This window comes from Euprymna scolopes, chromosome 46 (genome assembly GCF_053919585.1).
Source record: "Euprymna scolopes isolate OS-2025 chromosome 46, ASM5391958v1, whole genome shotgun sequence".
Classification (NCBI taxonomy): Eukaryota; Metazoa; Mollusca; class Cephalopoda; order Sepiida; family Sepiolidae; genus Euprymna; species Euprymna scolopes.
In genome coordinates, this window is record NC_136527.1 from 115,138,481 (window position 1) to 115,156,116 (window position 17,636).

General features: G+C 32.6%; 1 protein-coding gene across 1 annotated transcript; it reads left to right on the plus strand.

Annotated features, from left to right (window-relative positions):
- Positions 1–4,173: 4,173 nt before the first annotated feature.
- LOC145270211 (uncharacterized) lies at positions 4,174–14,913 on the plus strand. Its single transcript, XM_080125843.1, has 2 exons — positions 4,174–4,444; positions 12,780–14,913. Exon 2 carries the CDS (start codon positions 13,344–13,346, stop codon positions 14,637–14,639), a length of 1,296 nt encoding a protein of 431 aa, XP_079981969.1. The 5' UTR covers positions 4,174–4,444; positions 12,780–13,343; the 3' UTR covers positions 14,640–14,913.
- The last annotated feature ends 2,723 nt before the right edge of the window (positions 14,914–17,636 follow it).

Genomic DNA, 17,636 nt, shown 5'->3' on the forward strand with positions numbered 1-17,636 from the left:
GAAAGGGACCCTGCACTCATCCCCGGTGGGCTTTCCTGAGGCCACAATCCTGTGGGTGAGGACAGCTGATGGTCTACTTGTATTGCATGTCTGGTATTCTGCACAACTACTTGTCCAGCACCCCCTCACTCATCCACCCTAACTGAAACTTTTAAATAAAATAAAATGAAATGACAGCTCAAGCAAAAGTTACGTTTAAACCAGGACCAAACTCAAAGAAAACCAACCTGCCTCCTCCCTTGAGGCTTGCATTTACTAATATCCGCGGGCTTAGAACTAACTTAGATGATGTTGAGTCATTTCTCCTTGTAAACACCCCGGATATCTTAGCATTAAGTGAAACTAACCTTCACTCCTCCATACCCTCTAACCACTTTAACATGCCTGGTTATCTCCCACTCTACCGTAAGGACTCGGACAGACATATGCATGGACTTGGAGTCTATATTCGAAACACCCTCCCCCTAACTAGAGAAATAAAACTAGAATCAGAGGGCCAGGCCTTTATGTGCTTCAGACTAAATATGCAACACAATATTAGCTACTTATATTTTCTCTACCGCTCTCCCTCAAACCAAGACTGTACCCTAATAAACAAAGTCTCAGACAGTATAGATATAGCACTCTCCCTCGATACTAGCGCACAAATACATGTATTTAGTGACTTCAATGTCCACCACAGTAACTGGCTAGGATTCTCAAATCACACAGACGTAGCTGGTAGCGCCACATATAGCTTCTCTATATCTCATTCCCTATCTCAGATGGTTACATTTCCGACACGTTTCCCAGACCAGCACGATCAACATGCCTCACTTCTAGATCTCTTTCTGACAACAGTTCCCAATGACTGTACAACAAATGCCCATAGCCCACTCGGGAATGCTGATCACGCTGTGATAATGGTAGAAATCAGCCTAAATTCTCGCCCTAAAACTGAAGACCCACTACTCAAAACAACGAGGTATTACAAAAAGGCTGATTGGGAAGCCATCAGGGAGCTCATCAGAGATGCCCCATGGCAAAATATCTTTACTCTTCCAGCGGAACAGTGTGCAAATGAGACAACTGAATGGTTCAAAACTGCTATTGAAGCACATGTTCCCGCACGGAAATACTATAGCAAGCCCCACTCCCCCCAATGGTTTACTTCTGCTTGTGCAGCTGCCATTTGTCAAAGGCAGCATGCGTTCCGCAGATTCAACCGACATAAGTCCAGCTCAAATAAACAGAAGTTTATAGAAGCTAGAAATAATTGTAAGAGAGTGATAGACACAGCTAAGTCAGATTACTCTGAAACCACCAGAAAGCGCATCGAAGCACAGAAATTAGGAACCCGGGATTTTTGGAAAATCTACAACAGCGTAGTTAATAATGGACAGTCAATTATTCCCCCACTAACAAACAATCATGAGGTTGCTTGCACGGCAACTGACAAGGCTAATCTGCTTGCCAGTCGGTTTGCCTCAAACTCCACACTGAACTCGGTACACCACTCACTCCCTGATTTTCCTCTGCGAACAGACGCCACACTTGACGACTTGAAAATCACCCCTTCTCAGGTACATGCTATTATAAAAAACCTAGACACCTCTAAAGCATGTGGACCAGATCTCATCCCGGCTGTGCTATTAAAAAAATGCTCTGCCGAGGTTGCTCCAGTTCTGTCCAAACTTTACAATAAATGCCTTAACGAATCTTGTTTTCCCGACTGCTGGAAAACCGCCTCTGTGGTACCAGTCTTCAAGAATTCTGGTGAAAGAACTGACCCACTAAATTATCGCCCCATTAGCCTCCTCCCGCTTTTCGCCAAAATATTTGAGTCCTTAGTTAATAAAGCTCTAGTCCAGCACCTAACAGCTGCTAAACTCTTGACTGACAAACAATATGGATTCAGGCAAGCCCGTTCAACAGCAGATATCTTAACTGTAGTTTCTGAACGTATATACCGTTCATTGGATAAAACAGGGGAGGGTAGAGCGGTGGCCCTTGATATATCTAAGGCTTTTGACAGGGTATGGCACGATGGTCTTCTAAGGAAAATTAGATCATATGGAATCACTGGAAGAATTCATAACGTAATTAAATCCTTCTTAAGTAATAGAAAAATCAAAGTTGTCCTCGACGGACGTACATCCAAACAATATGACATAAATGCGGGAGTGCCTCAGGGGTCTATCCTTGGACCTCTATTGTTCCTGATATTCATAAACGACCTCCCTGATAATATTGTTTCGGAGATGGGTATATTTGCCGATGACACCACTCTCTATAACAGATATGAGGGGAAAACAAATGAACACATATCCAAGAAAATGGCAGAAACACTAGAGGATGACCTCCAATCCGTAGTGGAATGGGGACAAAAATGGTTGGTCTCATTCAATGCTGCTAAGACTAAGCTTGTTTCCTTCAATAACTACAAGAAACCTTCTCTACCACCAATAGCAATGGCCAAGAACACATTGCCTGAAAGTACTTCTTTTAAACTCCTCGGCCTAACGTTTACAGGGAATATGAACTTTAATAGATACATTGAGAGCATTGCCAAGGCTGCTGCAAGGAAGGTTGGCTCCCTCTACCGTGCTAGAAAACTACTTACGCCTGCCAGTATCCTATACCTCTATAAGGCAACCATTCGCCCATGTATGGAGTACTGTTGTCACATCTGGGCTGGTGCATCTGCTGCTTGTCTCTCGCTCCTGGACAGGGTTCAAAAAAGAGTCGCAAACCTGATAGGTCCTGAACTGTCATCTGGGCTTCAACCTCTGTCCCATCGACGAGATGTTGCATCCCTCTGCCTGTTCTACAAATACTTTAATGGTGAATGCTCTGACGAACTGCAAACACTTGTACCTCCCCGACGTAACTACCCCCGACAAACCCGACAAGCTACTAAGTCTCATCCCTTTACAGTGGAGATCCCTAGGTGCAAGAAAGCCTTTTACTCCAATAGTTTCTTCCCCAGAACTACGGGTCTTTGGAACTCCCTTCCGGGATTCTGCTTTCCCAACTGCAATGATATGCAGAAGTTCAAGTGTAATGTTAACAAACATCTTTCTACTCTTCTCCCTTCATAATGACCCCGCTAATTAATTCCCTAATAGTAGCCCCCTGCTTCAAAGTGGCACTGTGCCTTGTTTGGGGTGAAAATTGAATAAAAAAAAAAAAAATAAAAAAAAATTTTAATCAAACTATGAAAAAAAAATCACGTATGACTTATTTTTATAAAATATATTTTCTAAAAATAAAAAATTGATAAAGACTTTGGGTTTGTATTACTGTACATATAGATTCGAAAAAGTTGTCAAAAAAACAAATATATAACAAATAAATGTTATCAAAGGCAAGATAAGTTACTTCTCTACCAAACTGGATATATTTTTCGTGTTTTTATTCAATGTAACATATTTATTCAGCTCGAAAAACATACAGTGTTTACCGATGTATTGGAAAATTCAAGATGGCGTCTGATTCTCTCTTTAACACGGTAAGTTTGGGAAAAGGTGTTATAAATAAAAAAAAAAAAAACTATACACAATACTATTAAAACCCCGCCGAATATATGTCCATCTATGTCACGGTAACATATTGAGCGAGTTTTTAACAGTATTTTATCTGGATTTTTATTTATAACACCTTTTCCCAAACTTACCGTGTTAAAGAGAGAATCAGACGCCATCTTGAATTTTCCAATACATCGGTAAACACTGTATGTTTTTTCGAGCTGAATAAACATGTTACATTGAATAAAAACACGAAAAATATATCCAGTTTGGTGGAAAAGTAACTTATCTTGCTTTTGATAACATTTATTTGTTATATATTTGTTTTTTTGACAACTTTTTCGAATATATGTGTAGAGTAATACAAACCCAAAACTTTTCTCTTATTTTTTTCTTTTTTAACTAAAATATGCAAACCGGACTCGTCGTGGTCAAATGTCGGAACATTTTTTGGCAGCTCTGAGATTTTTACTTTACACCGGCTTTTATTTGCACCAGGACGGTTCTTTTTCCGTTACGCCGAAATTTACTAAAGAAACTCAAACAAGCATTAATTATTAACAAAAAAATTATTTAAACTTGATAAAAAACAAATAAAAAATAAAATTCGTCACATTTTACTAATGAACGGACATTTTTACACGAGGAACAAAATAATAATTACACCGTCTTACGATAACCTAAATTCATTGTTCTTTGGTAGTTGATTTTCTTTTTAAATAATTTCACGTTTAAATCGTGTTTTTCATCTTTTAATTTTGATTCTTTTATATTTTCATAAATTTTATTTCTTAATGAATTGAACACACAAAACAAAAGTTGTATCAATTTACTAAAGAAATCATAACAAACAAAACAAATTTTATATTTTGAACACAAAAGAAAAAAAAAACGAATTCATCCACATTTTTTTTTCTATTGAATTCCTGGAATAAAAGGTAAGTTGTTTTTTCTAATTCAATAACTTTTAAAAAATAATTTTAAACATTAAAAACATTTATTTTTATTTCAATCCAATAAAAATTTATTCAAAAACTACGAAAACTCATCGAGTTGAACAACTGTTATTGTATAGACTACAAATGTTGGTTTAATCTAAACTTTGCGTTCCGAGTGTGTTAAATCTTCACTGTCTACTCTTTGACATCTCAGAAAAAAGCAATTTTACCCAATTTTCCGAAAAAAGTTCTTTTACCTATAAATAACTTTCCACTCGATGAATTTTCGTAATTTTTAGACATATTACTATTTTCGAGATTACAATGTAATAATGTTTTTGCTTAAAACGACATATTTTTTAAAATGAATCTATCGATTCTGTAGCAGTATCAGAATTTTTGTAGGAATTTTTGACACCCCTAACACGAAACTGCGAATACAATATAAAAATCTCGTAATTTCTCTGTTAAAAGTGGGTTATTTATTTTCTTTATGGATTATACTTCCAAAATAAACTATTACAGTTGTTTTAAAAGTAATAGAAATATTTTTTTTTTTAAAAAACAGTAATGAATTTTCCGAACTCAATATTTTTCAATTTTTAAACTCAATATTTTTCAATTTTTAAATTTTAAAAATCTATCAAAATTTTTCTATTGATTCTATTTTTACGATATTTTCAGGGTCAATGTGAAATTTTATGTTCTTTCCAATAAACCGAATATAATATTTTAGACAAACGTTTTTTTTTTAAATTCACGCCCCCCCCCCAAGTGTCACCCATTTTCAACTTTCTCTTAAAAAGTAAATAATTAATTTATGTCGTGGAGTTTTATATATCACAAATTGAAGAGAAAAGGTCAATAAATAATATATTCAAATTTAAAACAAAAAAAAAACCCTTTTTTAGAAATTTACCTGTAAAGTCCGAAGTTTAAAACCTTATTTTATAAGAACACATTGTTTCTTTTTTGCCGTCTTTTTTTTTTTTTAAATAAAACCTTGGTCCTTGCTCCTTTAATTGAAAAAAAAATTAGGGCTTGAATTACATATTTCGAGGAGTTATAAGCTTGGAAAGACAGGGGGTCGAATAATTCACGCCTCTCATTTTGAAATGTCTATTAAAAAGTAAATAATTAATTTATGTTGTGGAGTTTTATATATCACAAATTGAAGAGAAAAGGTCAATAAATAATATATTCAAATTTAAAACAAAAAAAACATCGCTTTTTTAGAAGTTTACCTGTAAAGTCCGAAGTTTAAAACCTATAAAAAAAAAACACATTGTTTTTTTTGTTTTTTTTTTTAATAAAACCTTGGTCCTTGCCCCTTTAATTGAAAAAAAAATTAGGGCTTGAATTACATTTTTCGAGGAGTTATAAGCTTGGAAAGATGGGGTGGAATTATTCACTATTTTCACGAAATTTCTGACACTGCTATCGATTCTGTCTTAAACAAACACCAAAAATTTCCTAAAATGAAATTATTTAATCTGACATTTCGATTTTTGGCCAGATCTTTTTTCTGTCCATATTACCTATTTTGTCGTTGGAGAATCTTTTTGTTTTTTTTGTTTTCTGCAATATTTTTAATTTTCGAATGGGGATCACTTTCCTTTAAAAATTTACGTAAAATGAACATATATAATGGCCATCACCAATTAGAAGAAGCTTAATATAGAAATAATAGTTGTAAAACGTTGCAATCTAACCCAGCGTAGTTTTTTTATATATATAGTTTAAGATCATATCCAGGACCTCGGGACTTGATAAACGGTAACTCATTAGTAAAATAATTTTTTATCAACAGCAGAGATGCTGAAAGATTTAACTAAAAAAAAAAAAAAAGAACTCTTTTTAATTGTATTAAAAGGCGCATATCTGAAAGGAACCAAACTTTCTAGGACGCTTTAGAAAGTGACTTGCGGTATTCCCTGATGTTAACTCAACTTAATGAAGCATGTCAAGATATGATTTACAGAACTTATGAAGAAAAGCATTTTCGTATCATCTGCTATATTTACTGCCAGACTTTTTAGATAATGTCGAGCAATACATCTGCTACAAATTACACACATCTAAGCTCATGTTTATCTATGATATGACATTCATGAGAAGGTCATTGGGTTAGGTGCATTGACAAAAAAGCAGACATATGTCGAAAACAATGCCAGTAAAATGGGTTTTCCAGAGATCTTGCGAAATATATCAAGAGATGCACGTCTTGCCTTTTTGGTTACAGTCAAAATAACTTTACTTGTATAATAATTAGTTTAACATTCAAACGCAAACGAACTTTTGAGTCATAAATAGTGATCAACCGTGTAGCTCTTTAGAAAAAAAAAACAGGTTCTCCCTCGGAGTATGCAGCAATTATATATATATAGTTTACCCCTAAATTTTTTTAAGTTGACTTTATTTTGGCTACTACATTTCAACAGCTTTAAAATATCCACAAAAAGAATAAAATGAAAATAAAGTTTTTAGGATGAGGAAATTTAACATAAAATCAACACCCACTTCATGACCATTTAGCAGTCAATAATATCTGTAAATTTAGCAGTCAATAATATCTGTAAGTTTAGCAGTCAATAATATCAGTCAATAATTAGCAGTCAATAATATCTGTAAATTGTAAGGAGAAGAGAGGAGGATCATATCAGGTTTTACTTTCTAAGTTTTTTTATGGGGATTAGTTCCTATGTGTTGTTAACTATTCTGTACTTCAATTAACAATTTAATAAAACAAAGATACCATAAAAATCGTTGGGCATAAAAAGCTTTGCAAAAATTGTCATCGTGACATTTATTTAGTAGTTTTCTACCAGTATTTTTGTTTAATTATCGAATTTTGAATGATTATCGGGATTTTCTAGATGACTGTTTTATAACAGCCAATTTTTTCTAATTCTAACCTAAGACTCATTACCGATGCTTACAAATGACATCCCGGAAGAGGCTTAGCCTGTGACTCTGGCTCAAAACAAATCAACACATAGCTAACGCAATGCCAGAAAGACCTCCAATCTTTATTCAATAATTACTAGAAACCTTCTCAACCACCAATATCTATGGCTAAAGATACATTACATGAAAGTACTTCTTTTAAACTCCCTGGCTTAATGTTCACGGGTAACATGAGTTGGAACAAATACATTGAGAGCATTTCCAAGGCTGATGTGAAGAAGATGGGCTTCCTCTCTACTGTGCTAAAAAGTTACGCCTTAAAGTATCCTGTACCTCTATAAAGCCACAATTCACCCATGTATGGTGTATTTTTGTCACGTTTGGCCTGGTTTCTAACTCATGGACAGGGTTCAAAAGAGAGCCGTCAACCTGCCTTATAATTATATTTCTAATCATTGCTTTTTCAGAATTTATCCAACCCTTTTTTAAACTCAAATATTGTTTAGCTTTTTATAATTCATTCATAAAAAACTTTGCAAAAATTGTCATCAAGTATTGTTTAGCTTTTTATAATTCATTCATAAAAAACTTTGCAAAAATTGTCATCAAGTATTGTTTAGCTTTTTATAACTGATTCAGGTAGCTCATTCCACATGTCGATAACTCGACGCAGGAAAGAGTATCGTATTCTTTTAAAGTCCTTCCATATCTCATATGTTGGGTTAACTTCCTGTAATGCAATTAAATGTGGTAAATTATCTTTCATTAATGTTGATTCTGTATTTCAATTCATCTCATTTATCATTAAACGTCTTTCCTTTAATAATTACAAGAAACTTTCTCAACCACCAATAACTATGGCTAAAGATACATTACCTGAAAGTACTTCGTTCAAACTTCTCAGCGTAGTTGGAACAGAAACATTGAAAGCATTGCCAAAGCTGCTGCAGAGAAGGTGGGCTCTCTCTACCATGCTAGAAAGTTACAATATAATAAAATAATAAAATAATAAAAAGCTTAACATGCAGCTGGAGGAATATATATTGATAAGGAGTTTAGTCTTCTATTATCAATGCTTTCAATGTTTCTGTTCCAACTCAGGTTCCCTGTGAACGTCGCTGAGGAGTTTGAACGAAGTACTTTCAGGTAATGTATCTTTAGCCATAGTTATTGGTGGCTGAGAAAGTTTCTTGTAATTAAGACTAAGCTCCGCTCCTTTAATATTTAGAAAAAAACCTTCTCAACCACCAATAGCTATGGTTGAAACACTTTTTATAATTCATTCAGATAACGCATTCCACGTGTTAATCACTCGGCACAGGAAAGAGTATTTCCACTTGTTGAATCTTGATTAATGTTTGAATAACTTCTTGGAATGACATGTTCTCAGTACAATCTTTATCATATATCAAGAACTAGCCATCTTGTTTTATATACAATCATTCTGACTTGGTGTATTTTTCACGATTATCTCACATCCTTCAATATTGTATTCTTTTAAAGTCCTTTCATATCTCATATGTTTTGGGTTATTTTTTAATTTTTTTAATTCCATTTTCACCCCCCAAAAAAGGCACAGTGCCACTTTAATGTAGGGGCTACTATTAGAGACATTAGTTGCAGGGATACAATGTAAGGAGTTGAGCACCGAAACGTCTGTTCACATTACACTTAAGCTGCTACATGTCAATACAGTTGGAAAAGCAGGAATTCGGAAGGGAGTTCCAAAGTCTGACAGTTCTAGAGTAGTTCTATTAGAGTAGAAGGCTTTCTTACATCTAGGGATCTCTACTGTGTAGGGGTGAGATTTTGCTGCTTGTCAGGTTTGTCAGGAGTATTTATGTTGAGGGGGTACAAGGGCTTGTAGTTTGTCAGAGCATTTACCATAAAAATACTTGTAGAACAGGGAGAGGGATGCAACATTACATCGAGGGGACAGAGGTTGAAACTTTGATGACAGGAGCTATCACATTGCCGACTCTCTTTTGAACCGTTTCAATGAGCGAGAGTCTAGTAGATGCATCAGCCAAAATATGACAACAGTACTCCATACATGTGCGAATGGGGGCCTTGTAGAAATACAGGATACTTTCAGGCATAAGTAGCTTTCTAGCATGATAGAGAGAGCCCACCTTCTTCACAGCAGTCTTGGCAATGCTCTCAATGTATTTGTTCCAACTCATGTTCCCTGTGAACGTTAGTCCGAGGAATTTGAAGGAAGTACTTTCAGGTAATGTATCTTTAGTCATAGCTGTTGGTGGTTGAAAAGGTTTCTTGTAGTTATTGAAGGAAACAAGCTTAGTCTTGGCATCATTGAATGTGACCATCCATTTTTGTCCCCATTCTGCTACAGATTGGAGGCCTTCCTCTAGTGTTTTGCCATTTCTCTAGATATGTGTTCATTTGTGTTCCCCTCATGCCTGTTAAAGAGCATGGTGTCATCAGCAAATTTCCTGTAGTGTAATGTGGTAAATTATCTTTCATTAATGTTGATTCTGTCTTTCAATTCATCTAATTTATCTTTAAGCTTCTTTCCTTTAATAATTGCTAGAAACTTTCTCAACCAGCAATAACTATGGCTAAAGATACATTAACTGCAAGAGCATTGTCAAGGCTGCTGCAAAAAAGGTGAGCTCTCTTTCTTGCTAGAAAGTTACAATATAATAAAAAGCTTAACAAAAAAGGTGATCTCTCTTTTGTGCTAGAAAGTTACAATATAATAAAAAGCTTAACAAAAAAGGTGATCTCTCTTTCGTGCTAGAAAGTTACAATATAATAAAAAGCTTAACAAAAAAGGTGATCTCTCTTTCGTGCTAGAAAGTTACAATATAATAAAAAGCTTAACAAAAAAGGTGAGCTCTCTTTCGTGCTAGAAAGTTACAATATAATAAAAAGCTTAACAAAAAAGGTGAGCTCTCTTTCGTGCTAGAAAGTTACAATATAATAAAAAGCTTAACAAAAAAGGTGAGCTCTCTTTCGTGCTAGAAAGTTACAATATAATAAAAAGCTTAACAAAGAAGGTGAGCTCTCTTTCCTGCTAGAAAGTTACAATGTAATAAAAAGCTTAACAGTCAGCTGGAGGAAAAATATTGATAATCGAGGACTAAGCTCCTTTCCTTTAATATTTAGAAAAAAATCATCTAATTTATTATTAAACTTCTTTCTTTTAATAATTAAAAGACACCTGCTCAACCACCAATAGCTATGCCTAATGAGACATTACCTGAAAGTAATTTGTTCAAACTCCTTAGCTTAACGTTCACATGGAACATGAGTTTGAACAGATATATTGAGAGCATTTCCATTCATACATTTGAAGCTTCATAAATCAAAAACAAAAAGGTGACAGCTCAAAAATGTTAGGGACCCTGTCTAAGCTAATGCACACTTCATAATGTATTTTTATTACGTGGAAAGGAAATCGTCTTCATAGATAAAATATTGATGGGACACAAAAGACCGAATTATCAAAACTGTTCCTGTCTGATTAGTGTTATCGTTGATCTAATTGTATTCCTCAATTCACTGTTCAGTTATCTTGTTATAATGCATCATCATCTTCCAGTCGGACCTAAGGGACTAAATCTATGTGGGATCACAAAGTATTATTTTTATTAATTAATTTATTTTTTGTGAATTACTCGGCCGGGCAAATTGTTCCTCGTTATATATAATAATCAATCGAAAATTGATTCTAAAATAATTTATACACAATCTGCATAAATTAAAATATCATGTTTAAGCGTATTTTGTATTGTACGACCGGACAGTGTCAGGCTATCAGCTAGTATATATATGTACACACACACACACACACACACACATATATATATATATATATATATATAATCGATTTTTGTTTTGCATTTTAGTATTCCTCAATTCACTGTTCAGTTATCTCGTTATAATGCATCATCACAGATCAAACTAATTTTCTAGCAGGGTTGAGAAAACCACATTCTTTCAATGTTCTAAAATTGAAAGAAGAGGAAATAGTCTTCACACAAATTGCCTAGTTCAAGATCAAACTAATTTTCTAGCAGGATTTTAACAAATGCTGATGGGAGAGAACAGACTGTGTTGTCAGATTAGGGTTATCGTTCATCTCATAAAGATTAAGGTAAATAAATCTCATAAAGATTAAGGTAAATAAATCTCATAAAGATTAAGGTAAATAAATATATGCTGCCTTTTTATTCTCGTTCATCTCATTAAGATTAAGGTAAATAAATCTCATTAAGATTAAGATAAATAAATCTCGTTAAGATTAAGGTAAATAAATCTCATTAAGATTAAGGTAAATAAATCTCATTAAGATTAAGGTAAATAAATCTCATTAAGATTAAGGTAAATAAATCTCATTAAGATTAAGGTAAATAAATGCTGCCTTTTTATTCTTGTTAATACTTCTATTAAGCAGCTTTGTACATAGTCTTTAGTGACTTCTGTATAAACAATTGACAAATTAATGGTATTGAAACGGATTTTAAAAACTCAATATGATATCAAGCTTAAACGTATGGGCGGAACCTATTAGATTAAAAACTGTTTTTAACCTTTTGTCTAAGATGATTATTATATTATTAGCAGCAATACTCAATGAATATGCAAATGTAAACGTCCAGGATAGTCGCAGTCCAAAGTAATTTTCTAGCAGGGTTGAGAAAACCCACATACTTGCAAGAAGTCTTTTAATGTTCTGAAATTATTTGCTAATGTATTTGACAATTAGTAAACTAAAAATGTGTTCATACCAATATTTAAAGACAGATGAAACATTAACAGACTTATAAGTTAAGCACATGTAGTTACAAATAATCTTTATATTCAGATGAATTAGAGGTGAGTGGATACATTCCCTTAAACAAATGTAGATGGAATAATAGGATTGACAAATATAAGAAAAAACGTATGAATGAATAAAAATAGAAATATATAGAATATCATTGTAGCTTTTTCAACCAAATTATTTTCTTTTGGGGTACAAACAACCAAACATTAAGAATATGTTTCAATATTTTTGATAATTTTGCATATTTATATATCAGTTATACGTACGTGTTTGAAGAAAGCAAAAACGTGTATGCACTAAATACTTTTCGGGTAGACATGGTAATTTAATTTCACTGCTACATTAAGATATATATATATATATATATTGTATATATCAATATATCTTTTCTCACTATGATGAAAATCATATCAAAACAATAAATAATAGTTTAACTAGATAATAACTTGAGCAATACTTGTATCGACTTACTCTCTATTAAATTAATCTAAATATTCAATCTAATAATATTGACAACAATAAACAAACGAAATACTACTAGATGTCGTGGGTTCAATCTAATAATATTGATAATAAACAGAATACTAATATATGAATTCAAATACTAAAAATATTGAACTTCATTATTTTTTACAGATGTTCCCGATTGAACCCTATTTCAATTTTAATGGAGGATCATGATCTTCAAACATTAAGCTGTAAACAGTATATTAGTTTATTTGGAACACCCTAGCGACACCTGAACAATATTATTTAATGAATTTTGCTAAACAGTGGTGAAAACATAACACGACTTGAAGGTAATATGAATGTTTGTGAAAATGTGTGTAAAAATGTTCAAATATAAGGAATCAGAAAAGTTTAAAAGATACATATCTTTGAACAAATCCAATCTATAGAAACTCTAAAAATATCTTTTAGAAAAGCAACACCTTATGAACGATAAATTCTTTGCAATAGCATTTTAAAACTATTTCTTGGTTGAATTATATGATGAAGTAGGTAGATGTTTGTCATCTGTATAGTTCTGCATCCTCAGCTGAAAAAAATTAATAAGATAATTGAAATAAAAAGAATGCGTCTGTGGATATAATCTTTTTGCCAGATACGATTGAATAAAACATATAGGCACTCAGATTCGAAAAAGCATTTTTGTAAAGTGTGTGGATATTTTTGTGTATAATAAACTTAAATGAAATTATGAGAACCTACACTGGGGAAAAGCCATATTCTTGTGATGTGTGTGGATATTCTTGTTCTGCAAAATCAACGTTAGTGAAACATATGAGAACTCATACTGGGGAAAAGCCATATTCTTGTCAAGTGTGTGAATATTCTTGCGCTCTAAAATCGAATTTAGTGCGGCATATGAAAACTCATTCTGGGGAAAAGTCACATACTTGTGAAGTGTGTGGATATTCTTGTTCTGAAAAATCAACGTTAGTGATCCATATGAGAACTCACACTGGGGAAACCCCACATTCTTGTATTGTGTGTGGATATTCTTGTTCTGCACAATCAACGTTAGTGAGACATATGAGAAGTCACACTGGAGAAAAGCCATATTCTTGTCAAGTTTGTGAATATTCTTGTTCTCAAAAATCGAATTTAGAGAGCCATATAAAAACTCACACTGGAGAAAAACCCCATTCTTGTGATGTGTGTCAATATTCTTCTTCTGCAAAATCAACGTTAGTGACACATATGAGAACTCATAATGGGAAAAAGCCACATTCTTGTGATGTGTGTGGATATTCTTGTTCTGAAAAATTAACATTAGTACACCATATTAGAACTCATACTAGGGAAATGCCATATAGTTGTCAAGTTTGTGAATATTCTTGCTCTCAAAAATTGAATTTAGTGAGCCATATGAAAACTCATTCTGATGAAAAGCCACATTCTTGTGAAGTGTGTGGATATTCCTGTTCTGCAAAATCAACGTTAGTGAACCATATGAGAACTCACACTGGGGAAAAGCCATATTCTTGTCAAGTGTGTGAATATTCTTGCTCTCTAAAATCGAATTTAGTGAGCCATATGAAAACTCATTCTGGGGAAAAGTCATATTCTTGTCAAGTATGTGAATATTCTTGCTCTCAAAAATCCAAATTAGTGTGCCATATGAAAACTCACACTGGAGAAAAGCCACATTCTTGTGATGTGTGTGGATATTCTTGTTTAGCACAATCAACGTTAGTGAGACATATGAGAACTCACACAGGGGAAAAGCCACATTCTTGTGAATTTTGTGAATATTCTTGTTCTCACAAATCAGCCTTAGTGGAACATATGAGAAGACATACTGGAGAAAAGCCATATGCTTGTCAAGTTTGTAAATATTCTTCCACTTCAAAATCAGATTTAGTGAGACATGTCAGAACTCACACTGGGGAAAAGCCACATACTTGTCAAGTGTGTCAATATTCTTGTTCTGAAAAATCAAATTTAGTGCAACATATGAGAACTCATACTGGGGTAAATATCAGGACCTAAAAATGATCTAAAAACAACATGGTCTCTGAAAAAAATAAGAATTATGCCAGTTGCGACGGTAGCAATTGGCCTAATAAAAAAGAACCTTCAAAAATACTTAGAAGCAATCCCTGGAAGACCAAGCTGTAACGAAATACAAATAGCAGCCATAAAGGGAACAGCATCTATTCTTAAAAGAACCCTCGGATATAAATTTAAATTATAACAAAATCAAGTGTTAGCTCCAGGAAGGAGCCCCTTGATCTCTTCAAACTAACAAAAGGAAAATAAAAAAGGATAAAGCTACATGTCAAGTGTGTGGATATTTTTTTCTTGAAAGTCATACTTTGTAAAACTTATGGAAACTCATACTGGTTGTGGTTCCCTTGATTTCTGCGAACTTCGACTGAAGTAAACTAAAACAAAAGGAAAAGCCACATTCGTGTCAAGTATGAACATTCTTGCTTTATAAGATCAGATTAAGTGATGGAATATCACACTAGATTTAGTGATGAAAGAATCCGAATTTTTGTCAAGTGTGTGGACATTCTTTTTCTGAAAAATCACATTTAATGAGCCATATGAGAACTCACGAAAAACAAACCAATGCAGATGTTGTTACTTGATGGTCATTACATTGTTAATTGATGGCCATTACATTGTTAATTGATGGTCATTACATTGTTAATTGATGGTCATTACATTGTTAATTGATGGTCATTACATTGTTAATTGATGGTCATTATATTGTTAATTGATGTTCATTACATTGTTAATTGATGGTCATTACATTGTTAATTGATGTTCATTACATTGTTAATTGATGGTCCTTACATTGTTAATTGATGGTCCTTACATTGTTAATTGATGTTCATTACATTGTTAATTGAAGGTCATTACATTGTTAATTGATGTTCATTACATTGTTAATTGATGGTCATTACATTGTTAATTGATGTTCATTACATTGTTAATTGATGGTCATTACATTGTTAATTGATGTTCATTACATTGTTAATTGATGTTCGTTACATTGTTAATTGATGGTCCTTACATTGTTAATTGATGTTCATTACATTGTTAATTGAAGGTCATTACATTGTTAATTGATGTTCATTACATTGTTAATTGATGCTCATTACATTGTTAATTGATGGTCATTACATTGTTACTTGATGGTCATTATATTGTTAATTGATGTTCATTACATTGTTAATTGATGTTCATTACATTGTTAATTGATGGTCATTACATTGTTAATTGATGGTCATTACATTGTTAATTGATGGTCATTACATTGTTACTTGATGGTCATTACATTGTTACTTGATGGTCATTATATTGTTAATTGATGTTCATTACATTGTTAATTGATGTTCATTACATTGTTAATTGATGGTCATTACATTGTTAATTGATGGTCATTACATTGTTAATTGATGCTCATTACATTGTTAATTGAGTGTCATTACATTGTTAATTGATGGTCATTACATTGTTAATTGATGGTCATTACATTGTTAATTGATGTTCATTACATTGTTAATTGAAGGTCATTACATTGTTACTTGATGTTCATTACATTGTTAATTGATGGTCATTACATTGTTAATTGATGGTCATTACATTGTTACTTGATGGTCATTACATTGTTACTTGATGGTCATTATATTGTTACTTGATGGTCATTATATTGTTAATTGATGTTCATTACATTGTTAATTGATGGTCATTACATTGTTAATTGATGTTCATTACATTGTTACTTGATGGTCATTACATTGTTACTTGATGGTCATTATATTGTTACTTGATGGTCATTACATTGTTAATTGATGGTCATTACATTGTTACTTGATGGTCATTATATTGTTACTTGATGGTCATTATATTGTTAATTGATGTTCATTACATTGTTAATTAATGGTCATTACATTGTTAATTGATGGTCATTACATTGTTACTTGATGGTCATTACATTGTTACTTGATGGTCATTATATTGTTACTTGATGGTCATTATATTGTTAATTGATGTTCATTACATTGTTAATTGAAGGTCATTACATTGTTAATTGATGTTCATTACATTGTTAATTGATGCTCATTACATTGTTAATTGATGGTCATTACATTGTTAATTGATGGTCATTACATTGTTAATTGAGTGTCATTACATTGTTAATTGATGGTCATTACATTGTTAATTGATGTTCATTACATTGTTAATTGATGTTCATTACATTGTTAATTGATGATCATTACATTGTTAATTGATGGTCATTACATTGTTAATTGATGTTCATTACATTGTGAATTGATGGTCATTACATTGTTAATTGATGGTCATTACATTGTTAATTGATGTTCATTACATTGTTAATTGATGCTCATTACATTGTTAATTGAGTGTCATTACATTGTTAATTGATGTTCATTACATTGTTAATTGATGGTCATTACATTGTTAATTGATGTTCATTACATTGTTAATTGATGGTCATTACATTGTTAATTGAAGGTCATTACATTGTTAATTGATGTTCATTACATTGTTAATTGATGCTCATTACATTGTTAATTGATGGTCATTACATTGTTAATTGATGGTCATTACATTGTTAATTGATGCTCATTACATTGTTAATTGAGTGTCATTACATTGTTAATTGATGTTCATTACATTGTTAATTGATGTTCATTACATTGTTAATTGATGGTCATTACATTGTTAATTGATGGTCATTACATTGTTAATTGATGCTCATTACATTGTTAATTGATGGTCATTACATTGTTAATTGATGCTCATTACATTGTTAATTGAGTGTCATTACATTGTTAATTGATGGTCATTACATTGTTAATTGATGCTCATTACATTGTTAATTGATGGTCATTACATTGTTAATTGATGCTCATTACATTGTTAATTGAGTGTCATTACATTGTTAATTGATGGTCATTACATTGTTAATTGATGCTCATTACATTGTTAATTGATGGTCATTACATTGTT

Bases quoted from the DNA above. Each gene is read 5' to 3' on its own strand.
- LOC145270211 (XM_080125843.1), top strand. From the start codon at position 13,344: ATGAGAACCTACACTGGGGAAAAGCCATATTCTTGTGATGTGTGTGGA.